This window comes from Buteo buteo, chromosome 7 (genome assembly GCF_964188355.1).
Source record: "Buteo buteo chromosome 7, bButBut1.hap1.1, whole genome shotgun sequence".
Classification (NCBI taxonomy): domain Eukaryota; kingdom Metazoa; phylum Chordata; class Aves; order Accipitriformes; family Accipitridae; genus Buteo; species Buteo buteo.
The window spans coordinates 29,913,582-29,939,293 of record NC_134177.1 but is presented as its reverse complement, the minus strand read 5'-3'; the positions used below and the strand labels follow the sequence as shown (position 1 = coordinate 29,939,293).

The 25,712-nt window shown below is 39.3% G+C and overlaps 2 protein-coding genes across 4 annotated transcripts in view; one reads left to right on the top strand and one right to left on the bottom strand.

The window, feature by feature from the left end:
• Window positions 1-25,712, bottom strand: part of LIMS2 (LIM zinc finger domain containing 2) — a 38,996-nt gene that overhangs the window by 3,664 nt on the left and 9,620 nt on the right. For 2 of the 3 annotated variants that reach the window (XM_075032038.1, XM_075032040.1), the window contains 9 exons: window positions 20,136-20,295; window positions 19,238-19,304; window positions 18,804-18,924; window positions 9,066-9,215; window positions 8,047-8,197; window positions 6,825-6,917; window positions 5,893-5,941; window positions 5,631-5,706; window positions 808-4,813 (listed from right to left, as the gene is read on the bottom strand). In XM_075032038.1, the coding sequence (XP_074888139.1) occupies window positions 4,666-4,813; window positions 5,631-5,706; window positions 5,893-5,941; window positions 6,825-6,917; window positions 8,047-8,197; window positions 9,066-9,215; window positions 18,804-18,924; window positions 19,238-19,304; window positions 20,136-20,295 (1,015 nt within the window). In that variant the 3' untranslated portion in view covers window positions 808-4,665. Of the gene's footprint in view, window positions 1-807; window positions 4,814-5,630; window positions 5,707-5,892; window positions 5,942-6,824; window positions 6,918-8,046; window positions 8,198-9,065; window positions 9,216-18,803; window positions 18,925-19,237; window positions 19,305-20,135; window positions 20,296-25,712 lie in introns of those variants that run through there. The other variant, XM_075032039.1, reaches the window with a different exon arrangement.
• Window positions 11,024-18,342, top strand: GPR17 (G protein-coupled receptor 17). Its single transcript, XM_075032037.1, has 2 exons — window positions 11,024-11,285; window positions 15,582-18,342. The coding sequence occupies exon 2, from the start codon at window positions 15,621-15,623 to the stop codon at window positions 16,653-16,655; it is 1,035 nt and encodes a 344-aa protein (XP_074888138.1). The 5' UTR covers window positions 11,024-11,285; window positions 15,582-15,620; the 3' UTR covers window positions 16,656-18,342.

Here is a 25,712-nt window from a genome sequence, read left to right as displayed (position 1 = left end):
TCACACCAAGTTCCTTGAGACACGATCTGGCAGTGCTGGAAAAGCAGTTCTGCTAGATCTCTCAAATTTGCCAATGAATGCACAATGGTTCTCTTGTTCCCTCAGATGTGTGTTTGTGAAATTCAAACACTAATGGGAATTTTGTACATGGGTGGCAGGGAAGACCCCCACTCTCTTTGTGCATCTAAATGAGTGCCACACTTGTCAGAATAGTTGATCCTTTTGCATGCAATTAGATATTCCTGCTGCAATATCCATTGCTGGCAATGGAAAAATTTGAGATATGACTTTGAGTTGTTTTGTCATCCTATGTCTGATCTAACTGGCTATAAGTGAGAAGCATTCAATACTTCACCTGTACAAAAAGAAATTTTGCAGTCAAACTGTATTGTTTCTGGTTTTTAAATAAACACTGCAGAAAATCAACCATACTGTCTTTTTTAACAAGAAAATTGAATATTCACTCTAGATCCATGTAACCTAAACCTACCAAACATCCACTGCAGTGTGTAAATGATCACAACATCCCATCTACTTGTCATATTCACAACACAATTTCACAATTTGTACAGCACAGCCTCTAAAAGGATGATACCCCTTTCTGCACATCCTTATCAACCAACATAGCACCACGGAAGCAGCACAGGTCCAAAATGTGAATTCGTCATGACATTGCAGCAGATTTGGGCAATCCCCAGAGTTCCTCAGAGTGCATAATGCTCTCTGGCTCAACTGCAAATGTAATTTTTTTTTTTTTTTTTTACTGTACAATATACAACCTTTTTACATTTGTTTTTTCTGTGAAGATTTAAACCGTATTACAGTTAACTTTATTACAGAAACATAAAAAAGTACAGTATTACAACATTTCAATCCATGACCACATGTTTTGGTTAGAACAAGCAATCTGTGATAAAATGAGAGCTCCACATGGTGCAGAATCCACACTGCTCATCAAGGCCTGAACCAAGGCAAGTAGCTGCTAATTCTTTTACTCAGTCTATACCATCCTCAGCACTTAATAGTGCTTTACAGGCTAGTACAACCATGTTTATTACATGTTTGCCTCCAATCTATTGCTTCACCATCCAACCACTTTTTAAAAAAGTGTCAGTCACATCATCGAATACAAAACATGCAACATCTAGAAACTCTCTGTACAGAAGGTTGAACAATATTTGCCTACATTGCACAGACTGCTGTAAAAATAAAGACCAGGATACAAACCCTAGAGAGGAGATTAGGTTGCTATAAAGATTGCAAGTGATTAACAGACCCTTTGAATACAAACAAGCTTCACATACTGTGGTTTCTAAAAGCAAAACCATTTTCAAGTGTACTCAGTGAATATTAGTGATTTTAAATCAGTACGTATAAATATAAATGTAAACTATAAATGTATATAATGAGACAACAGCTTTTAGTAAGCGTAGACTTCTGAGCCAAGTTCAACCTTGATATAAATCTATACTCTCCAGTGGTGTAATACCTAGGATTAATTTGGCCAGCATGTCTATTTACAGCAATGGAAAAAAGCATGCAGCTTATTTCTGACTGAGACCTTGACTTTATTTAAGAAAAAAAAACAAAAAACAAAACCCAACCTTTCAGCCTATCAACACACTAAGGAGAATTCATAAGTCTGCATTATATTCTACTTAGTTTTTAAAAAGTGGACTCAAAGAAGTAGAGGAAGATGCATTCATTTAAACTATTTATAGTTCTTTCTCCTACTCCTTCAATTCCACTGTTCCACAGAAGGTATATCAGTATTATTCATATAATACTGCTGTAACTCTGCACATTGCAGGCTATGGGCAGCAGGAGTATAAAAAAAATAATTGTGAAAAAATAGTAATTTAAGAGATACTAAGAAAACATCACCCTCCACTAACATAGAGATCAGAGATTATGATGATTCCCCCCCCCCCAGTTTTGGGAAATGCTCTGAAGATAAGGACATAATCCAAATCCTAGAGAACTGAACAGCTTATCAGAGAGAATGATATCAATTGTCCTTTGAACACTGAAGTTTACTAGGTCTACTAAATTTCTAACATAAGACAAAGTAAGAGCACACACTAAATCTCTACTTGCAGTACAAAAGTAATTCCATTCACCTCTACATACATGCATTTTCCATTGCTGAACTTGAGAGTGGCCACTGAAAGAATATTACCTACTGCCTGCTAGTTACAGTCTTTCCAAATTTACTAGTAGCTATGCAGCTGTGTGTTCCTCCACCATCTTCTCAGGAGGCTGCAGATACACAGCTACTCAGATTTAGCATTAGATCTGGCCTGTGACTAAGATTATAGGAACAGACCTGAATGCTTTATGCTGAGAAGAATCTGCATAACATACTGAACTGCACCTAGATGAGTATTTCTTGTGTTTTATGCTGTGAAAAAAATTCCACAGAATAGGCTTACAAGACCGGTCTTTGCAGTGGCCACATACTGCTGCACCAAAAGACATGCTGCTCTTTGTGCCCTTAACTGAAAGACCATTTAAAGGCTGGTGAGAGAACAGTGCCTAGCCACGTGTTCTCCTAAAGCAGTGACAAAAGCAGCTACTATTACTGTAATCTACCGTGCATATTGGTCAGAAGATGGAAGAGTTCTACTGTTATAATTAGGCCTATCCCCTCATCAATGTTACAGTGCATGCAGTATATCCCAGTTAAAAGTTTAGGGTAACTTACAGCAACAAAAAGCAAAGCAGCTTGAAGAAAACTGAATTAGCAAAGCCAGTAAGTATCTAAGAGATGGTCTCGCACGTGGGATTCTTATCTGCACACACTTAACCAGGATTTCCTACCACTTCTGTAATATCACTGGTGCAGTTTCATGGGTACTAGCTACAGCAAGTGTGTTAACAGCTACCAATGATTCAGCTATTATCTTGCTTAGATCTATTCTGAGCAGAGTGTGATGGTAGTGAGGACAATTTTAAGGCAGGTTATTGCCCCAATCCAGTTGCTGCTTACATATACGAGAAGTGAGAAAGCTTTAACTTCTTGCTAGCTAATTCACCTGGGGCTGCAGGGTGGTGTCTAGGCCCAACTGCTGTGTTCATTTGACCTACTAAACTAGCCACTTTTTGGAAGATTTAAATCATGCAAGGAACAGCAGTCCTCCAGTGCCTTTCATCCTTTCTACCTCGCAAAAGAACAGGCACAGTATCCAACTATTCATGGAAAGGGATTTTTCAGGCTGCTCAGCTTAGTTCAGCACAAGAAACTATGGGGGACACCTCCAGAGGTCTCAGAAGCTCACCATGATTATACAACACACAGGTGGACTCAGGAACAGCAGTGCTGATGGCTCACCCCTAAAGCAATATGAAGAATGTTCAAAACCAGTAAATTCCTTGGGTTGTACTAGCAGAGATAGTAGGACCAGTGAAACTTCACCAGTGATAGGCAAAACTACAGAGCAGAACTATATGCTTAAGATGTAGAGATTCATGTCTGAGGTCCTCTCTTTAAGTACACTCAAGTCTTAAGAAGATAGGTGATGGAAAACTCTTATTTGGGTGAAAATTTTAAGAAAAATACTTCCTGTTTTTTTTCTGCATAAGACCACACTTGCTACAAACTGTAAATATTAGAAACCCCTTCATGTAATTGGGCTATCTGGAGTGTGACCAACAAGCATATACTCATCTTTCAAATAAAGTGAGGATGGGGAAACTGAAGGACTTAAATTGGTACCATATTATCAATTTGATTTCATCATGCAAAAGAATAACCAAGGCTCCAGCCACATTGCCTCAAGAAACGTCAGCTATGCCAGTGAATAGGACATGCTTTGTGTTGACCATTAGAAGCTCTAGTACCTATGTAGTAGTAGAGAACAAACTGAGAAAATTATAGTGTCAGTTTCTAACAAAATCTTTCATTTCCCATAGCCACCTCCTCCTTAAGGAGAGCCCAAGTATTCTGAAGAGGCTGACATGGCCTTGACAGTTGAAATCTCCTTAGTATTGAACAGGGAAGCAGCAAAGCAAACTTCTTCAGCTGTCTTAACATTGGACCTAAGCCAGACAAGCGGGCAGTGCAGATGCCGTATGTATTGGTTCCTGGGCTTTCCCAGTAAACCTGCAAACCAGAAGGACCTTACAGCATCCATATACGCTCAGTAGGAATCTGGAGAAAGACCAGAACATTTTGCACGTAGCAAAGAGTGACAGCTTTCAGAGTATCTGCCTACATATTAAAAAAATTAAAAATGTCTTCACCTAGGGTAAGAAGAGAAATTTTTATACTTTAACTGAAAAAGATCAAATCACTCATTTCTTCCACCCCTACACTCAACCACTGTTTCCAAATTCCTCAGACTATAGAGGAATGGAGAGAGAACTACAGTTCAATTGAGGAAGGAAAGACTGTGTACAATTCCACAAAGGCAGAATAAGTTGTTATTAGCAAATTAATAACCAGACTGTAAACTGCTCAAGCAGAAATCATATTTCTCTTTCTGCCAGTGTTAATAGACAGTTGCTTGAGAAAAGGGATAGTCAAGATGCAAGCTACATTACCAGAAGCACAGGAAGGTACTACTTTGGTTTCACTTGTTCTTAGTAATTGCCTCTGTAATCAACAGCTGCTGTGAGCAGCAGCCTGTGCCTGCAAGAGTGCAGTCAGTATACTGACAGACCTGTTTAAGCAGAGTTTAAATCCAGAGCTTTGGGATGTGCCTTCTTGGATGCCAGCTCTGACAACTTCTTCAGGCGTTTCTTCAGCTCCAGAGGGAATTTCTCATAGCACTTCTTGCATACAGGCTTCATGTCAAACTCCACAAACTTATTCCTTTAACACAAAGAACAGTGGGCTGTTAAAATGGTATTTGCAAACTATATGCTTCACTAAATCAAGTCTCCGTGTATCTATGTAAATGCTGTCGTTTGTGTTCTATTGCATGTATAAAACAACTCACTTCCTCATCTAGTCATGTAAGTACAGAGACTGGGTTCTTACCAGGGAACTAGGGTCTTTAGTATTGCTAGTTAAATAAGGAGCAATATTTTGCTATATATTTGTATGTAACAGTCTAGAATAATAATGTTGTTATCGTAGAATGGAAGTGTCACTTCAAAGGTCCTCTTTGTGATGAATTAAAGCTCCTTCATACACAAGGCCAGTGGGGCCAACCCAGCATGGTAGGATAAGGTTTTGAACCCGAGAAAGGAAAAATGTAGGATTGCTTTGTTTTCTGTACCCTCTTGTACATGTTTGAGATAACTAGCATAAGATTTTCTTTCAAAATAATCTATGCAATTGCAAATACTGTCATTGAGGGAAGCATCCAGACTAAGGAGACATGGAGGCCACAGGTGTTTCAGGACAGGCAGTTACTCGAAGTTTAGAGCCTTCCATCCGTACTGCTGAATGAGTTCTCCCCTTACCCAACCTTCTTACAGAATAGGTTAACGAAGCAAAATAAATTAGAGAGGATGCTGAGTCCCAGCTCCCTTTTAGTTCTGAAATCAGTGGAATTATAACCACCCGCTCCCACAGAGAAAAGGTATATTGCCCCTCAGAGAGGCACTGGCTCATGGCTCCCCCAAGCTGATACTCTGCCTTGGGGCAAATGTCTCATATGGTCCAAATATAAACACTGACTTACTTCAGAGTCAGCTTGATGTTGCAGGTGGAGCAGGAGAAGCAATTCACACACCAGGCCTTGTTAAGAGCCGATACCACTGCAAAAACAAAAGCACAAAATAAAAGGAAACTACTGGATTATTTGAATTCAGATTTGTATCCAAATTCAAATCAGGCCAGATGTGAAAAGAAACACTGGTGCCTTGCAACTGTGGGACTGCAACAGCTGCACTAACAAATGGAACAAGGACAGCAACCCAAAACAAGGAGACAACAAACCTTACCATCTCCCTCTATCACGTGGCTGCAGTTGTAGCAGACATCTCCAAAGAGCTGCACAGCAAAAGAAATAAGAACAGGAACTCATGTTACTGACTACTCATGCTCCCCAAATTACACAGCTGGTGTGAACATTAAATCCTAACAATCAAAGAATTCCCAGACATTGCAGTAGCCCCCAAATATACCAATTTAAATCTTCTGAATAACTTCTCATACAGTTGCCAAATAGTCTATGTTCCTTCAGATCTCATACCAGTAAATACTACAAAACCTTTTTTGTTGATGCCTCACACTCTACCACTGTTATGTGATCTTAAAGTCCTGTACATGTGGCAATTTGGAGAAAAGAAGATCAGTAGAGTATGATGCTTATTGTAGACAAATATCTCTTGATGCTTAACCATAAACGTAAAAATGAAACCTAGAGCTACTTTCAAAATGGTAACACTTATCTCTTATGAAAGAGACTAATTTACCTGACAGAAGAAAATACCAAACTCATAGCTGTTCAGTAGAGTCATACAGAAAAAACAGGGTTTGATTAGCTTTTGAAACATACTTTTCTTATGTTTTAGACAGTGTAACATTTATCTTGGGCCCATGGAAGCAAGTAATTATCGAAGAAGTCCACACAAATAGTTTTGGAGTAGAATTACAGGGATTTTAATCACAACCCACGGTCAGTGGTTTTTTTCTGTCAATGGCACAAAGGAAAATCAGTATCCCCAAGACATTTCTATTCTGTTCTCAGCATCACTTTTTTACATTTACCAAGAAAAACTATTTTTTCTGTTAAGTCTCACTAATTTCTTAATATTACATTGCCTCTACAAATTCAGATTATGCAAAATCTGCATAGCTTTCTGTATGTAAAATGCAAAAAAACCATTTGCCAGTCCGAGCAAGTACCTACAGTACAGATGGCAGAATTTACCTGGTTATAGTGAGTTTCACAATAAGCCAGCCCTTTTTTCTCATAGTGTCGGTGCCCCAAGAATGGCTTCTCACATTTGGCACAAACAAAATGCTGTAAAAGAAAAAAAGACAATCAGTGACAGGCAAAGAGACTTTTCCATCACCAGGGAAAAACTTGCATGGCTACAAATCATGGCTCAATACGAGACACTTAATCATAGAATGGTTTGGGTTGGAAGAGACCTTAAAGATCATCTAGTTCCAACACCTCTGCCATGGGCAGGGACACCTTCCACTAGACCAGGTTGCTCAAAGCCCCATCCAACCTGGCCTTGAACACTTCCAGGGAGGGGGCATCCACAACATCTTTTGGCAACCTATTCCAGTGCCTCACCACCCTCACAGTAGAGAATTTGTTCCTAATACCTCATCTAAATCTACCCTCTTTCAGTTTAAAATTGTTACCCCTTAATGCTTTAATGAAACTCAGACAGGAAAATCTTTATGGAAGTAAAAGAAAAGAGGAAATATTTAGTCTATTGTAGTAATTAAGAATTGTATTAAAGATAGGGAGAAGACCTACTGAAAGGGCAATCATCTTGTGTCTATACTGATAGACTTTTGGACTACTGTCTCGTTTGTTTCAGAGAAGAGAAACAGAAACCTAAAACATGGTTGGCATGAATGCACTTCAAATGAGCAGCATCATCTCTCTCAGTTCAAGCCCTAGGAGGCTTAAATTGCTAAAAACATAAATCACTAGAAAACTTCAGAGCAAGCTGTGACACCTCAGCTGAAAGTTATAGAAACAATGAGCTGAAAAGGCTTAAATAGCAAGAATTGCACTGGCTCTGCCGACATTACAAATTCTAACACTGTTATGAACCTGTTAACTGGGGTTGGAGAGGATATATCTAAGTACATCATAGTAAATACGTAAATTTATTAGTAAGTAAATGCTGTTCAGTGAGCCATATTCTGCAAGAATCTTTACAATGCAACTCAGGCATTTTAAAATTAAGGTTATTACTGTTGTGAAAGCATAGCTTGCTTAGGCAACCCTGATGACCCTGCTTGTACTCATTCGCTCGCATAAGGTGAAGACAACCTGAAACATAAGCAATTGGTTTTTGTCTGAATTCATATATTACAGATCACATAAATATCTACAGCTTCCAACTAGCACTAGCCCTCTTCCAAAATGGCTCCTGAAGGAAGTTTCAGATTCAGAGAGGCCCCACCTCAACATGCCATTGCTTTCCCAGAGCATTGACCACTCGTCCCTCAATAGGCCTGCGGCAGGCTCCACAGATGGGGATTCCCATCTTGTCATGGCAGGGCAGGCAATACAGTTCTCCCTTCAGTTCCCGGGCTTCAGCAGTCAGCTCCTTCCTGAAAACACAAACATGTCCCTGAAGTAAGAACACCAGGTTAAGCTCTTTAATGCCCAAGATGAAGTTTTGGAAGACTAAACTTGACAGGTAACATACTTTGGCAACATTCGTGCTACAAATGCAGAGTCATTAAATTAAGTTCATAAAATACAGTTATTATCAACTCATCTTTCTAAAACTACTTTCTCAGTTTGCCAGACGAGAACATACATGGAATATCACGTCTTCAGCTAGATATTCTGGCAGAAATATGAGGTGCACTTACATGGAACAATGCGGTGTCGTGCAAAGACTCAAACTATCTTTGAATGTGAGAGCTCAGGTACAAGGACCATCCTAGTTGTGCTCAGCCCTGAGCGATTTACTTTATTCTTCAGCACCGTTACCCATTCTAGGGCAGTACTGTGCTCCAATTATACTGCCTTCATGGTAAGTAATTCAGGTCAGACAAGTATCAGCACAGTAATGGACTGTGCCAGAAGACTGACACAGCTCACCAAGTCATCTTTTTTTCTATCCAGGAATGCAAACTGAAACTATCTTGAATAGGCTGGCAACAGCTGTCTTTGGACAACACTATTATTGTAATCTGCACATAGCCTTTCAGGTAAGTTCATACCAAGGAACTATTTTCATTTTCAATATAAAATAGCATCATTCAGGTTTAGGATAAAAGAACATTGAATGGCAAAATAAAACTGAAGTTCCTGTAGGCTTTCCAAATTTCTTTCGATTTCTCCTCACACAATTTCTGTTTGTTCAACAATGTGAAGGCAGCAAAGTTTAGGCCTTGGAAAGGACTGTGCTGCTGACCATACTGTTTGCCTCTCTCCTTTTTTGTCAGAGTTTAGAATATGAGAACATACCCACAGTGGGTGCAGTTGAAGTGATCTGGGTGGTAGGAATCATTCCTAAACATCAGAGGCTGCTCATCAATTATCAAGTGGCACTTCTGACAGATGTATTTTCCCAGTCCCTTGGCTTTTTCACGATTATGGCATGGCCTGCACAGATGCCTGGTTGAACAAAGTAAAGAAAAGCAAATACTAAGAAATTCTTTCTCCTAAAACAATGTACAGTCCATGCTGTAGGACGTACTTCATATAACAGACTAAGTGCCTTCCAAGGTCAGACTAAACATAATTCAGTTTAGTATCCTGTCTTTCACACCAGTTGCACAGAAAAGAATATGTGGATAGAGCAGTCGCAGAGTTGTATTTCCTCAGAATACTCCACTGACATTCACTGATTTATATCCCATCAGGGATACCACCCTGTCATTCTTCTAGGTACCCTTTCCAGTTCTTCTAGATCCTTTTTGAGAGGTGGGCAAGGAAAGGTGGCAACACCCTCTCTCTATTACTAACCACGGGATCTGCAACAGAGGCATTACAGCACTGGGAGGGAGTTGAGGAGAGAGAATAAAAAATATTAAACCAAAGCACATTGCTCAAATGCCTTTACCATGGCTACATTACTTAGTCTTTAATAGCTAGGACAAACAGGAGACCATTGAATACTAGCTCTTCTGCCTAAAAATTCCTTCTAGTCCCAAGTTAAGGAAGATAAAGAACTATGCAATTTTGCACTTTTATGTGGTAAATGTAATATGTGATAGGAACAGAGTTACAAGTACAGTCCTGAACAGGTAGATAAGCCAAATTTCTGGTAGAAAAGCCTGGGCAAAGGCATAAAAAACTTCTGTAAAGGCTGATGGAATCCACCAGTTCTATCCCACTATTTAGGAGTTTGGAGGAGAAGCTATTCAGTTTATTTGCCTATTAGCCACCCCTCTAGCTGCAATGCTGCAGGCTAGGAATAATTTATGATAAAACAAAAATGACAGAGGAATGACTGCTGTGGGTTTCTTTGTCACAAAACAGACAAGCCTGCTTAATTCCTTTCACTATATCACTATGTGAAACACTTGCTGATATTTACAGGTCGTTCTCAAAAGACAGCAGACAAAAGGAAAAGTTCAAATGGAAAGGGTAGATTTATGGCTGAAATAGTGGGTTCTTTGCAGGGCCCCTTCCAAAATTCTGCTGTGATGAATCACTTGCCCTTAGATCTGTAAAATGGGGATAAGAATACAACACAGATGTTGTTGTGAGACCTCAAACATTTATGACCCTCAGCTGGCAGGCGTCTGTCTAAGTGCTAAGTATCATTATTATTCTCTTCAAATCTGAGTCCTACTGTCAGCAAGTGTCTCTCTCCAGGGCTGGAACTGTCTGCCCAGACGGAGTCCAGAAAAAGCAGACAGCACCCCATTATAAGGAAACATGCAGCTGTGCTCATCTCAGCATAAAGGCATCAATTTTATTCAGCACTGTCAAATGCAGAGTAATTATACAGGCAGGACATAGGGACCCTGAAGCAAATGTCCTGAAAGAGACCCCTCTCATTCAGCTGAATAAGATGCCTTCAGCCATTTGCACTGATAAACCATTATCAACCCCTCCCCACTCACAAACCCTCTCTGCTGTCCCATAGACCCTCCTCTATTGCAAGCAAAGGGAAGTGTTGGACAGGCTAAGCTGTTACCATAGCAGCTGCCCCTCTCCCTCTCCCCCTCCCCACTCCCACCATTATGGAATTATCCCATTCTGAAATGTCCTGTTGTGTCTATTAATACCAGACTTCCCCCAAACAATGCTTCTCTCCACCCTCCTAAAATAATCAGGGGACTCCAAGAAGTCTGTGTTCACGGCTGCGAGTTCAGTAGCAGCCTTCAGTAAGCACCATGAACACTGGAATATTCATACAGTATATTCATATTTATTACAGCAGCAGCAACCCCAGTGCCAAGAGCTCAGCTGGGATGAAGACTGCTCTTCAGTGCTGGGGTGTCCTCTCCTGCTCTGTTGTGTGACTGAGCTGATAATGCGCTATCAGAGCTAGAAGGACACTATATAGAGGGGCTCCCCTCTCCACCCTCAGCAACTCTGCAACTGTGTGCTCTTTTGGATCATCTTGTTTTCACCATTGCTGCTTCTATTTGGTTTGCTGTCATCAGAAGGAGTTCCTTGAGATTTTCCCCAAAAGGACCCCATACTCCACCCATAGGACTGCACTGTAAAGAGGTAAGAGACAAACTTCTGTTAGCAGAATAATGAAGGAGCTTTCCTAACGGCATTAGTTTTAGCTGGTGTCAGTGAGGTGGACGGACACACTTGCAGAGGCGGATGAATATAATGGAAATGTTTGAAACTAAGAACAGGCAGCATTTTTTGAACTTCAAAGAATAATTTCCTTACTCTTCTTTACATCACTCCTCCAAAACATAAAAGTTTTAAAATTTCTGTACCTAATGTATGTCCATTTGTGTCAGGAAAACTGACAGTTGTATGGGATGTCAGTGCTCTCCGACACCATTTTGATGCTCACAAGAAACAAGTATTTCAGCTGAAAGGTGGGAGGCTCAGCAGGGAGTGATTTTCAGGAGAATAACTTCAGTCAGAAGTGGACTATTTCTAATGAAGACTACTTGCAGTGAAAGATAGGAGACACTCCCATTTCACAAGACACTACAACCATAATCATAAAAACCTACAAACAAGCATAATCCCAAACCAGAAATTGCTCCAGCTGAGAGCAAAACCAGGAATTTCTAATATCCACTACAAACCCTAACATATAGCTCAAATTTATCTGCAGTGGGCATTATAATAAAAGCTCCAAACTAGCCAGGTAACTAACTTATGATGAGCTAAATATTTCCTCTGCTTATTAGTCGTTTCATTAATGATAGATATAGCATCTGCTGAAAGAGTAATGAGGTTGTGTCTATACTGACAGCCTTGTGGATTGTTACTTTGCTTGTTTCTAAGCAGAAGAGAAACAGGGCATAAAATACGGTCAGTGTGCATGCATTTCAAATGAGCAGTGACATTCCCATTACAGCTCAGCCCTGGGAGGCCTGGGATAACGGCTCGTTCCAAAACAGTGCTCTGTTTAGCAATACGTAAATCACTAAATATTCACACAACACCAAGAATACAATCCAAGCGGAAATTATTGGACAATGAGCCAGACTCCTAAAGGAGTTTTCTGTCTGTGGAGTCAAAGCCTCTTCCACCATATAGCTTAGCAGAAACTACACATTCTAGGTAATTTGGGAAGGTTTCCTGTTTGCTCTTAGCATTCATACAGACTGGTACAACAAGCTTTCTAGGACTTTGAGTGCTTTTTTTGTAAGCATAACAAACAAAAAGAAAGAAAAAACCTAAAAATTAAACACATTTATTTTAAACTGATAGGATAAACCCAGGCAAAATAGAAGTGGAACTGTAAATAACAGCAGAGGGCTTTCCACACTGTCTGCAGAACACACTGTCAAAGAACTATTACTTTTGTAAAGTTGTAGCATTTTGTTGAAAACATATTGATTCTAAAAATAAGCTCAACAATTAAATCTATTGACATGTCAACTTTTCTCCTAACCTACTCAAGTGCTACACCACAATTTTCACGTCAACAAACAGAATTGTGAAAAAAAACCCCAAACTTGATTAATATTCCCTTCTAATTTAAAACCTAAGCAAAATTAGAAAGAGGCCCACTTCCCTTTTCTGATTTCTGACCAGGCAATGAAAAATTCCTCCCTTCACCTTGCTCTAAAAAGTAAATTAGGTAACAGCAGCTCTCCTATGAAGGCACTAATTTGAAAAGACTGAATCTATTTCAATTTTATCATTAGTTCTAAGCCTCTCCCTTCCTGACACTGACATACTGGGCTTCTAGATAGCTCTGACATTCTCCTTTCTACTCCACCCCACAGTATTTTGCAGTGAAAGCATGTCCAGATAGAAATCAATGGCAGACTCAATGCTGCCAGCAGTGAGGACAAAACTCTCAACTTTTAAGTCTTGGCTCTTCCAAGTCTGGCACTGACACTCAAGCTGAATCTGAATCCCAAAGATACTCCTTAGGAAATCAGCTCAAACAGAATCAGTTCAATGTATCATGCTGCTAAACCCCTGGTATTTAGCTTGTAAACAGGGAATAAATCTGCTTACTGCTTTGCTTCCTGAACTGATTTAAATCATTATCATTCAGACAAGAGACATCCCTATCTCTTCCTTTAGACAGCCCTTACTTCTGCCTTTTCAGCTGGTCCAAGCCAGCATTTACTGCTTTCACAGTGGTGTCATAACCATGTATAGAGTAATGCTTAGCTATCAGACCACCCAATCACTGACAGGTGTGTATATAAAGATGACCTGATTACATTTTTCGCAGATTAAAAGCATATTTAAACAAAGTGCCTGACACAAAAAAAGGCTACATAGCCAGAACATCAGGTGATAGGTACCATTGTAAATTAACACCCAGTAAAAAGGCATTGTCTCATAATGTTTCTCCTTTGGTATGCAACAGAAAAATATGTATTTAAACTAATTCAATCCAGGGAGGACAAGTATTTAAGCATTCAGCAGTACTATCATATACAAACTTCAAAATCTTGTGTTCAAAAATACTTGCAGGCTTTACTTTGTAAGGGACAAATAAACACTAGAAACAAAAATTTCAGGCTCCTCTGCAAACCCAGGAAATTCATATGGAAAACTGCAACAGGGAACTTTCCTTGTGTACAAGAAAGCAAGATTTCACATGTATTTTTATAGATAAAATGTCCCTTGGAAAAAAGGGCTGTAGAGTTTTCCTTGCACATGCACTTCCAGTAATTCCAAGATAACAATTTGTTGCCATCTCTACGACTACAGCTAGAAGCTGCAGCTGGCAGTAGGCAGTGAGTACCCATACTCAAACCTGGAGTCTTTTTGTGCCATAAACATGCAGGGTATCTAGGCAGTGCATGGAGTAAGAAGGTCCCTCTGTGGTCATATGAAGAAATTTCAGTTTCTGAATTTCATTTAGTCTCCCTTCTGTTGACTTTTATGTCTTCAACTGTGACTAAACAGAAGCGGTCCAGCATATTAATCTCTTAGCTACTGTAGTTTTCTGTCCACCTGAAAGTGACAGCAGCCAAACAAAAGATGGTAATTACCTTGGAATTTTGTTTACATTTTCCAATATATTGGTCTGTTCTTAATCCCATTTCAGTTTCTCGATTAGCCACCAATATTCTTAGACATCTGAATAACCAGTTCTGTTGGGAAGCTCGATGCATTGTATAATGCCTTGTATCAGCTGTCTAATGATGTAAGATATCAGCATATAGCATAGCTTCTGCCCGAGACTAAAAATTTTGTCTAACAATGTAAGCAACCACCTTAAAATTTCAATCTCAGTAGATGAAAATGGATGTATTTAAACATGTATTGAATATTATGGAGAAATGATCAATCAGTACAAAACGCAATGGTGAGCACGATGGAGGTACTGCTGCTCATACTGTAACACCTCTGAGGAATTCCAGAAACAGAGACAATGCTGGAAACTCAGACTGCCTGCATTTCCCTACCACCTATACCCACAGATGAGAAATGTATAAAAAGCCATGGGTAGACACCCAGAAAATCTTATCATATTTTGTTGATGTTGTTCAGGACCCTGCAGACAACAGAGAAACTGGCAAAGCTAAACTCAGTTTTACTAAGCTGCTACTTGGAAAAGGCCCTGGATAAGCTACAGTGGGAATTTGGCTTCTGAGGGAGAAGAAAGCTGCAGGGAAGGATGACACTTCAACAAGTAACTGACAGCATGGGCCTTACTAATAATCTTTTCTGAGTCAATTCAGTTCTTTTTGCTGTTCAAATAAGATGCTGCTACCCATCTGAAAAGTTTCCTCCTATATTAGAACTAGATGCATTTGCCTTAAATACAGGACTTCAGACTAAAATAATTCCCAAAGACTTTCAGGAACCCTGGGGTTTTTTTAATAGCAACAATACCTGACTTGTCTTCCACCTTTTCTAGGAACAAGACAGATATTCTAAGCTAGGTCACCTTACAACAGATACCTGTGCTCAGAAAAGCTGAATCATTAGCAGCTCTTCAGTCCTGAATCAGGCTTTCAAATTAAACATGGGAAATACTTTCTAGCTAGACATACGGAACCCACTTCCACTCTTTCATTAACCAGACACATAAGCATTTCACTACTTTGTTACTCAACTGGTCTCAGCACAGGTTGGAGACAAGCTCATAATCAGCTAGCTAGCTCTTTATAGTGATTCCTTCAACAGGAATTAATGGTCTGGAAAACCCAGCTGAGCAGGAGGCATTCAGAATTTTAATATAAGCGTTTAAACTCTGACTGACCTCTTATATTAAATACCAATATTAGCAAACAGGAGACATCACTGATTTCCATGTGTGTTTTTTGGGGTGGTTTTTTTGGGTTTGTTTGTTGGGGTTTTATCTTCACAAAGAAAGCCAGGCTCTTTTGTAATATACTATCCTAATTCTTTCAGGTTTGGTTTTTTTTTTTTTCTTCAAAACTGTGGTGAAAAATGAATGGCCCAGCAGATCCCTCAAGCTTACTCTTCGATTGCTCAAATCAATCAAATTTCTCTTTGGAGACGTCAGAACAATGTGGCAAAGAGACACACCTCGAGAACATCCTTTTTGCCACTTTCTACTTCCTGGACTTCATCCTGGCTTTTGTTGGCAATGCCCTGGCTCTTTGGCTCTTCATCTGGGACCAAAAGTCAGGCACACCTGCCAACATTTTCCTGATGCATCTTGCTGTGGCTGACCTGTTCTTTGTGCTCGTACTTCCTACCCGGCTGGTGTACCATTTTTCTGGTAATCATTGGCCATTTGGTGAGATGCCATGCAGACTCACTGGCTTCCTTTTTTACCTCAACATGTATGCCAGTATCTACTTCCTCATGTGTATCAGCGTTGACCGTTTCCTAGCCATTGTGCACCCTGTGAAGTCCATCAAGCTCCGCAGGTCCCTTTATGCCCATTTGGCATGTGCCTTTCTGTGGGTTACAGTTGGGGTTGCAATGGCACCTCTGCTGCTTAGTGTGCAGACAGTCGAGATGAAAAACACAACCGTCTGCCTGCAGCTCTACAGAGAAAAGGCATCACGTCATGCCCTTGCGTCCTTAGCAGTGGCATTCACTTTCCCATTTGTTACTACAGTAACTTGCTACTTATTAATCATCCGAAGCCTAAAGAGTGGGAACAGAGTTGAGAAACACCTGAAGGAAAAAGCTATCAAAATGATCATCATGGTCCTGATGATCTTTCTGATTTGCTTTGTACCTTATCATGTCAATCGCTACATTTATATTCTCCATTACAATGGGACCCAAGCTTCCTGCGAAACACAGCGTATTCTAGCCCTCAGTAACCGCATCACTTCCTGCCTCACGAGTCTAAATGGTGCCTTTGACCCAGTCATGTATTTTTTTGTAGCTGAGAAATTCCGTGAGGCTTTGTGCAATCTGTTTTGTGTTAAAAAGACTGTAATGTTGCCTCAAACATATGAGGGTAAGACAAATGAAAGCTCACTAAGTGCTAAATCTGAACTGTGAACATGACTCTTGTCACTGCTTCAACTTAAGAATATTCTATTCTACAAAGATCAGCTGAGAGCACAAATATGCAGCAAGATAGTCCACCCAGAGCCAAACTCATCCTGAGGAGGGAAGTTATGTTGTTTTTATGGGGCTGCAATTAGCAAGAATCCCTCTAACAACAGAGATCATATGTACTTGTCTCTTACTGAAACTGCAAGCAGAAGTACAGTTCTACTGATTTCCAAGATGTGAAACAGGGCTGAACACTTAGGAATAGGGAAGGGAGTAAAGAGGCTATTAAACAGACTTTTTTTTTAAAGAAAAAAAAAAAAAGAACTTAATTCCCAAAGCATTCAGTAATGAGTCTTCCTCTGCACAATGCATACAGCCTACATTAAAATTTTATATTGTGCCAGCAGTAGAGATCCACTCCTGAGATAGACCTGCCTGATGAAAAGACAGCATGCTTGCATATGTTGTTCAAGTCTCTGAATTCAAAGCGTTTATACATAGTAGACAGAAAACTGGTACTAAATGGTGGCAAGAAAAAAAGACCAAAATGCTGCAATGCACCCAACCTGGACTGGAATTAAGATAGGACTTACAATTTTTTTACTTCTTCCCAGAATTCAGAGCCAGAAATGAGCACTAAACTTCACACTACCTTTTCTATCTGCCCTCTGCCATTGTCTCAAAGCTGCAGACAGAGGTTGGACAACATTTAGTACACTGCCTCTTTTACATAGTTCCCTGCAAAACATCAGATATCCTGATAACCCTCAAACTAAAGAATGGAAAACAGCTGCTTAGGAATACAGCATTCATCTTTACTACACACAGAATCTTAAAAATAAGAACCCAAATTGCAAAACTGAAGAAAAGCAAGCGTATGAAGAAGTGAAGTTTACTTTGTCCAGAAGAGATTCCTATCTTTGAGGTGTTTTGCAATTATTTTTTGTGACTTATCTAGCAAGACTATTCCTTCAGTATGGATAAAGTAAGGATTATCTTAACTATCCTCACTGATACAAATTCCATCCAGTGGAATATGTCTGGAAATGACAGGCAGACTAGGGAAGACCAGGTACAACAAGAAGCGGGAAAAAGAACCCAAGAGTTTCCAATAATATTTACTAGAAGACTGCTTCTATGCTATGGAGATAAATATTATAGGAAACCACGTGACAGGTAAATTTTATTTTTTATGTACAGATACATACACATACATATCCCTTTTCCATGCTTTTGGGAATGAGCGCCTTACCATTTTAGATTTGGTCCACAAATTATGAAATCAAACATACTTTATCCTGCTTGAACTACTTCAATCCTGACTGCTTTCCCAAAACACCCTAGGGGCTATCACAACAGCCCATTCTAACAAGCTTAGGTGTCAAAAGAAAACCAGTTATGCCCAACTCCAAAAACTAAGACACAGAATTTGCATGCAGGATGGAAGAGTGAGTTGAGAGGATTCCCTGCTGGACAGGGTACAAGTATATAACCTTTCCTTCCCTTCTTCACCATTTAGTTAGTGAGAATATAAACTCTAGGAAACTACTAGGCTTTGCTCAAGACATATGAAAGCCTGAAATTAACTATGAATTGTCCAACACTGCTAACTGCTGGATTGTTTTATTTTCTTATCATGGTATGCTTTTGTGCAAGTTCTCTTTTATGTTTTTTATTTCTTACTTCTTAATTAAATGCATTAATCAATGTTTAGGACTCATTTTTATATTCCTGTATATAAAATGAATGATTTCCAAAGACAAGGGGCATCACGTGCTGTAATCCTCGTGTTATTCTCTTGGCCTTTTGCTATATCTTGATTTCCTGCTCAGCAGCTTACTTGATAAATAGCCTGCCCAGGATCACATAATCCCTTTTTCTCCCTTGCTATTCAACCTTTTGCCTGAAATCCCTTTCTTTTCCAGAACCCATCCACTAGCTAAAATCTGAGTTTCTGCTTTCTACATGTTTCACTGCATGAAGAACACTGTTCATTCCATTTCCCATCTCCTGACAGGCTATTCCTTAAAGCTTCTTCTGTACCTTTTCAAGCTTTACCTCTCAGTGTACAACTAACTGACCACTCTCAACATCTCACTACTGTACTAATAACATACTGATAAAACTTTCAGAGCTCCTGCTCTACCTTACCTGCCAGCATTCTTCACAAAACCCAGGTCAGCAAGTGCTACATCGCAGAGTTCACAGCGGAAACATTCTGGGTGCCAGTTATTGTTCATTGCCTTGATAACACGCCCAATAATGAACTCACCTGCAAAAGGAAAGCAACACCTTGAGATGCATGCAGAAAATAGTCTTATCAAAAGTCTACTGCCCTTCATAATCCTTTCACTTTAATGCCACAAGAACTATTACAGTCTAACTTTGAAAAAAACCCCAATTATTCCCACAACCAGGATACCCCCAAATCACTGCTGATATCATGCTTTGTTTCTGTTCAAAGCTGTTTCTCCTCAAAATGACCTCAACAATCCCAGCCCAGGGCTGGATGTCACTGCAATGGTGGGAGGTTTGCACAGCCCTGTAGCTGTTACCCCACAGTGTTGACATGCACCATATCTTACCACATTCCCCGCAGCAAGGAGCAAACAGCATCTGAAAGTCATGCTCACAGTACTTCCGACCTTCAAACTGTGAACAAAACAAAAGAGAAGGAGCCCTCATGAATAACTGAACTACTCTTATGTCTTGATAGTTCAGCATGATTTTCCATTGAAATGAACAACTAGTCAAGGTCAGTCAAGTTTTCCAGTTCTAGCCCCTCCTCACCTGTTTTTAAACTCCTGAGGATTTTTCTTAAAGAAATATCCAGATACAGCTTCAGCCTCATGGTGAATCATAGCAAACAGTTAAATTAATAGCAATCCTGCTAGAAGACATTAAAAATCTTGAAGTGTCCAAAGCCCTTTTCCTATAGTTGGCTTTAATTTAATTTTTGTTTCAGTTTTTTTTGCTCATGTAATTCAGAACTACTCCTCCTACACGAGGCTAAAACTCACAGCAAATTAAGAATGCAGCATGTTTAAAATAATGTGTTATTCAAAATATGTGCTCGCACATATTCTGTAAAAATATTTCAACCTAATTTTTAAATGGGTTCACCAATTTCAGTTGCCCAATTGGAAAAGTTTGGTATAAAATGTCTAAAAATAAAGACAAAAATTCACTTATGTCTAATGAAATATTAAGAAGCATTTTCTATTTTCTTTTTGAAATGCCTCTTACCCAAAGAGCAAGCACACAGTTTTTGTTGTTACTGTTGTATAGCAAGGAGTATGTGAGAAGCAAAAAAACCGAAATTAAGTTGGAAGCCCCTCAAAAAAATAGCAAGAAACTGTTTAGGGCTAAGAAATTAAACATGCAAGGAAGATGGAAATTTGTATTTCTGCCAGAATTTTCACCTAATTCCTTGCATTTTAATGGAGCTATTTCTCTTCCCTTACACACAGTATGAGACCTCACCTCATAAAAAAGCCCATCTGGGAACTGACGAAAACACTGAGCACAGACAAAGCAGTTTTCATGATAGAGCTCCCCATTGCTGTTTACAATCCTCTCTGCAGGATCGAATCGAGTCTGGCAGCGTTCACATACTGCATTTGCGAGAGCATCGGACATATTACTGGAATAAAGACAAGAGTAAGAACATGAGCAATGTCACAGCCAATCACATGATTATAATAATATCATCCAACTTTCCCCAACATCTATGAACACAACACCTCCACTGCTTTAAACTCCCTTTTACATGAAAAAAAAAAAGACCAATGAGTCAATTCAGCACAGACATCAGTTAGAAAAAACATTCTTGCCACTCACACATGGCAGAATGAGCTCATGTAGCAGACTTACCTACTGCACATTTTTGGCTGCTTGACCAGTCTTTCACCCCATTATGTCATCCTGCTAATAGCTCATACCGAATGTCTACAATTTTAAATAAACCAGTAGTTCAGAGAGCAGCAAACACAATGATCCTGACTTCTTGGGATTTCTGGTCTCAGGATGTGCACCTCTGAGGATTTTCTGATGTGTAATAAGCACTGATATCCCACTGCAGTCTCCCCTTCACTGTAGGAATTAACAGGGCATTTCCCCCTCTACCCAGCAGCTTATGTGCACAAGTTTCATTGGAAAATAATTGCATACAATGGCTCTGTCTTCCTGACACATTAGTTGAAACTGTCAAAGTGTTAAAAAGGTATGGGAAGAGAGAAGTTTCTCTGGCTGGCTTGGCAAATACATCAGCTTCATTTCCTCAGAAAGTGAGGTTAAAAAACCCCCAAAGCCACACTCGCAAATCGTGTAAAGAACGTTTCCTCTGTCTCCCCTAAAATGCGGACGACCCTAAACTCTTTCACAAAATTTTCACATTTGCCATCATGGCAATCTAAGTTCTCTATATAGTAACAGAATGCAGTTTTAAAATCATATATTGCATGTTCAAACAGGGAAGGAAAAATTATAAAGAAAAAGTCTCAATTTTTGTTGCAATGAGATCTTTCTTTTAACCACCAGACTATCCAATAATATAAAAATTCAATATTGTTACACTTTTAGATATAGAAAAACTATTTTATGCCTTCTGGGCACCTTCTGAATTCTATGATTGGAAAGATAGTTTTATGGGTGGGACTATAAAAAATTTCCAGTGTGTTAAAAATATCTGAAATATTTGTGTAGTAGTTTTCCTGAAGCACATAACATATACATAAAATGAAAGATGGCTTGGTTTAAAAGTTGGTTTTTTTCTTTCTTTTTATATTCAAAGCTACTTTGAACTGAATTTCCATCATTAGTGTTATTCTACAACCTGACATGCTACTTTCCACACCTCTTCATAGAGAACAGTAATTCAATAAGCATGTCCCAGTAGCAGAAGATTCTCTTTCCTCTGGTCGAAGACACCCTTACAAAAACACTCCACTGTTTGTATTCCAGGGCTTTGTGCTCTGAGCGCAACTAGAACAAGCAGGCAGCAGCCTCATACTCCTGAGGCAACAAAAACAGCCCTGTGCTTCAGCTGCCTCAGCTGAGCCAGAAGTATCACACCTGCAGCCTGTACAAATATCCTATAGTGTGACCTGGAGTGACCGCTCAGTAAAAAGATACTTTCTTTCCACCACTGCAATTCCAAGGGTGGCAAAGACCAAGGGAGCTGGTAATATTTCAAGAATGGAGTACTAATTTAGCACAAATTTGTTATAACTTGTTTCCTTATTGTAGTACGAAGGACCTTTAAAAAACAGACATGGACCGGAATTACAGATAAGCAGGAAATCCTGCAATTTCATAAACTAGACATCATAGGTTAAAGAAACATTTTTATCCTGACAGACTACCAAAGGAAGAGGTCAACACAAAAACATCAGTGTTTGCAGCAAGCCGAGACACCTAATCGGCTTAGTTTTCAATCGCCACTCTTTCAGTTACATCATGCAAATGTGTACCAGAACTTGAAAATACAATCTCCCCATCAAGTATTTTTTCCCTCCTGAAAAATTTGATGCCTGAATTCCAAGACTTTAGCTAGCCAACAGGCACGATTAAGAAAGCCTCATGTCAACATCAGTGGAAAAGCTCCCCTGGGTTATTGAAGAAAACCAGGCAAAACAGCATTCTAGTGAGTCTCAAAATTTCCTACATGACAGCAAGTATTACACCCTACAGACTAGCAACAAAGCATGATCTAAGGTTGTGTTTGTTGGGTTTTTTGCTTTATAAACATGAAATCAACATTTAAAAAAATCCTGATTTTGGTTGGTTGGTTGTTTTTTTTTTTTCTTTCTCCAAATGGACTTTAACAGCACTCTAGGGAAGGAACAGTACCCATTCACTGCCACTACCAACTACCTGCTGGCTGAACTCTGCAAGAAAGAGAGCTGCCACCCAGACAACGGCAGTATGCAACAATTACAGCCTGCAAGCTGCACAGCCATGTTCCTGTATGAAACATGGTGCAAGTTCACGAGCGTTATAGTTCACACCAAGCACTATTGAGTATATTTATCCTGGGAGACATTCTGACACAAGTCCCATGGCTGTGTTGGTAAGAAAGGTAATGAAGACGTAGGGACTCACTCCTAAGAATAAGGCTTTCGGAAGCCTCCATTCTGAAACCAGCATTTGAGGGCTGTCAAGATAGAGTAACCCCACAATAAACCCTAACTTCTAAACAATATAAAAATCTATTGAGAAATTGAAATTCCTAGTGAAAGTCAAATGTAGCATTGTTCTGTGTTCTCACTGTCCTCCCTTAGCATGAAGTACAACTTTAGATTTAATTTTTAACTCTAAAAAAATTAATTTACCTCATTCATTTGCAAAAGCAAGAGAATATCAAGAGTCTCAAGAGTTTCTTTACCATTCTGCTGATGCATGATGATGCAAAAGGTGCAATTCCTAGCTATGGAATTTGCTCAAGATACTCCAATACTGTTTTAACAACAGAATATGATACGCAGCGAAAAATCATTACTGATTTTGCAAAACAGCATAGAACAAGCACTTCAAAGTCTTGGAAATGGAAAACATTAAAAAATTTTCAAAATGTTTGAGCTAGAAGAACTTGGTTGATGCTGACAAAATTTCCTTAAAGGCATAAGAAAGATGACTGTGATACAGCCTGAGCTGTCCAAGAAATGCCACAATGCAAATGAGCTAATGCTCATGACTTGTTACTCATACATGAGAGAAACTATTAGTCCAGGAAAAAATAAAATAAAAGAGCCTGTACTCAAAATAACACAGTTCTCTGCCTCAACTATAACCCAGTTGAAATTTGTTGGGGAGAGCTGTACAGGAGACAACTAAATCACACATTAGCTCCTGACCAATGTGTCTCCTGTAATACGGACCAGCAGCTGTGGCTCTTTGATAATCATAGCTCGAGCTTTACCTCTCTGCTCTCTTTTCATTCATGACTTGCATCCATTTTTACTTAAGACGTTTTACTCTTTTACACTCAAGCTAAAATTTGCAACTTCAGCATTGCCCTAAAGGTATGACTTCAAATTTATTCAAAAGTTTTACTTTCATGTATGCCAAAGTTTCTTCATCTCCCTCAACTACACACCCCTGTGTGCCCTCTTCCTTGTGCAAGAAGCAGCATTTATTCACTAGCTCAAGGTTAAAATTAACTAAAGGCTGGAAGGGGGAGGAAGGACAGTTATAATTCAGAGCAGTTTTATGATTCAGTTTACTACACTGATGCAAAACCACTTCTGCCAGCAGCACAGGGAGAGGAAGAGCAACAGTAAAACCATACTTTTGATGGTGGTGCCAAGACTGACCACGGAAGTTTGATTTACTGTGTCAATCATAAGATATTTAGATCTGAATCTTTCCCACAAAGGACAGTCCCCAATATGGAGTGCTTCTTGTATTCTGTTTGCTCACTGATTTTTTGCAATTCAGTAAAATACAGAATCTTCCTCTGTTTTAACAATAAGCTGGTGACACAAAGACAGGAAAGGCTATTAAAACATGACTAGCTCAACATCCTGAAGTTATCCTGTCCTGTGCAAACCCCCAAAATACCAGTGCTCAAACAATGCTTTTTCCAATCTTTCACCATTATGTGCCATATCTGCAACAAATTACCTTTGTCAAAATACCCAGTTTACAGAAGTTAGTTATCTACTGTTATAATTAGGTACGGGTTTCTCATGCTTTGACTTCTCAGAATTATTTATTATAAAGTATCAGCATTGCTCTCAAGTTGAAAACAAACAAAAAAAAGAAAAATTCCTGCTTTATAAGAAGTGGAAGTTAATTGGGAGACCCATTCTGTGCCACTAGTACAGGTGCTATAGAAAGATTTGAAAGCATTTTACCTTCCTGTATCACTAAAGTCAATATGGATCTATCTTCCAAAAACAGTGGTTTCATATATATTTGGGCTAGCAAATGTCATATTTTTATATCATATTCTCATACAGATTCAGGAAATTGGGCCTGTATTATATTACTTCAGGAAAAAAAGCAGGGGGTCGGGGGGTGCGGTTGGACTTAAATACCAAGAAAGCTGGCTAAAATGCTACAGCTTCTATACTATTATCTCCTTTTTTAAACATTTGTCCACAGGGATCTAGCAGCAGTGACAGGCTAAGGAAAAAAAAGCAAATCTAATACTTGCAATGCTAAGAGAGCAGAACAGAAACTCCAGCCTTCACATTAGTAGAATTCAGTACCTTAAACATGGATGCAAGACAAAATGAGCCAGACAACTAGACAACCAGGAGAACAGACGAACAGTCTCAGACTCTATCAGGCCCAAGAAAGGAACTACAGGTGCAAGGAGCGCTTCTGTCAGAAAAGCCCAGTCAAAAATAAATCAGTTTTCTTTAATTGGTCTTGAAAGCTTTTTGGTTTTAGTGTCAAAGAGAGTTCTCTTTCATCATAAAGCTGAATGAAGATCTACTTTAATACAGAGATGACCAAAAACCTTACAGATGCTACAAAAAGAAAGGAAGACAACATTTCAGTATACAAGAGCCCAGGACATTGTCCAAACCTCAGCAGACAGGCACTGTACCTATGGAATCCTAGAAAGGTATTCTCCACTTGTTCTGGTCTACCAGTAGAAACTAGTGTGTACAGAAGTTATCACAATATGATAACATTTACATAGTCATTTCTACTGTGTATACACATACAGATGCCTAGGATAGTGAAAAGTCAAAAACCTAGAAAGCTTGTGTATATCATAGATGCCAGTAGCTAAGATAAAAATCAGAGCACTCCAGGAGAGGGGCTTCATCCCATCCCCATAGCATGGTTGAGGATTTGTGGCTTTAAGTCCTTAATGTTGACAAAGACAAAATAAAAATATTTGCTGGGACAATACCAGACTTTATGATTCATTTCACAGATAATGACTAATCTAAAGAAAAAAGAAAGAGGAAGGGTACCAGTTCATGAACTTCTGCTGAAAAACAGCCCTCAACTACCCGTATCATTCTTCCAAAATCGCTTTACTGCAATTGACTTTTATCTGGACAACTTTCCCAGACTGATTTAACTTCTTTAAGGTTATTA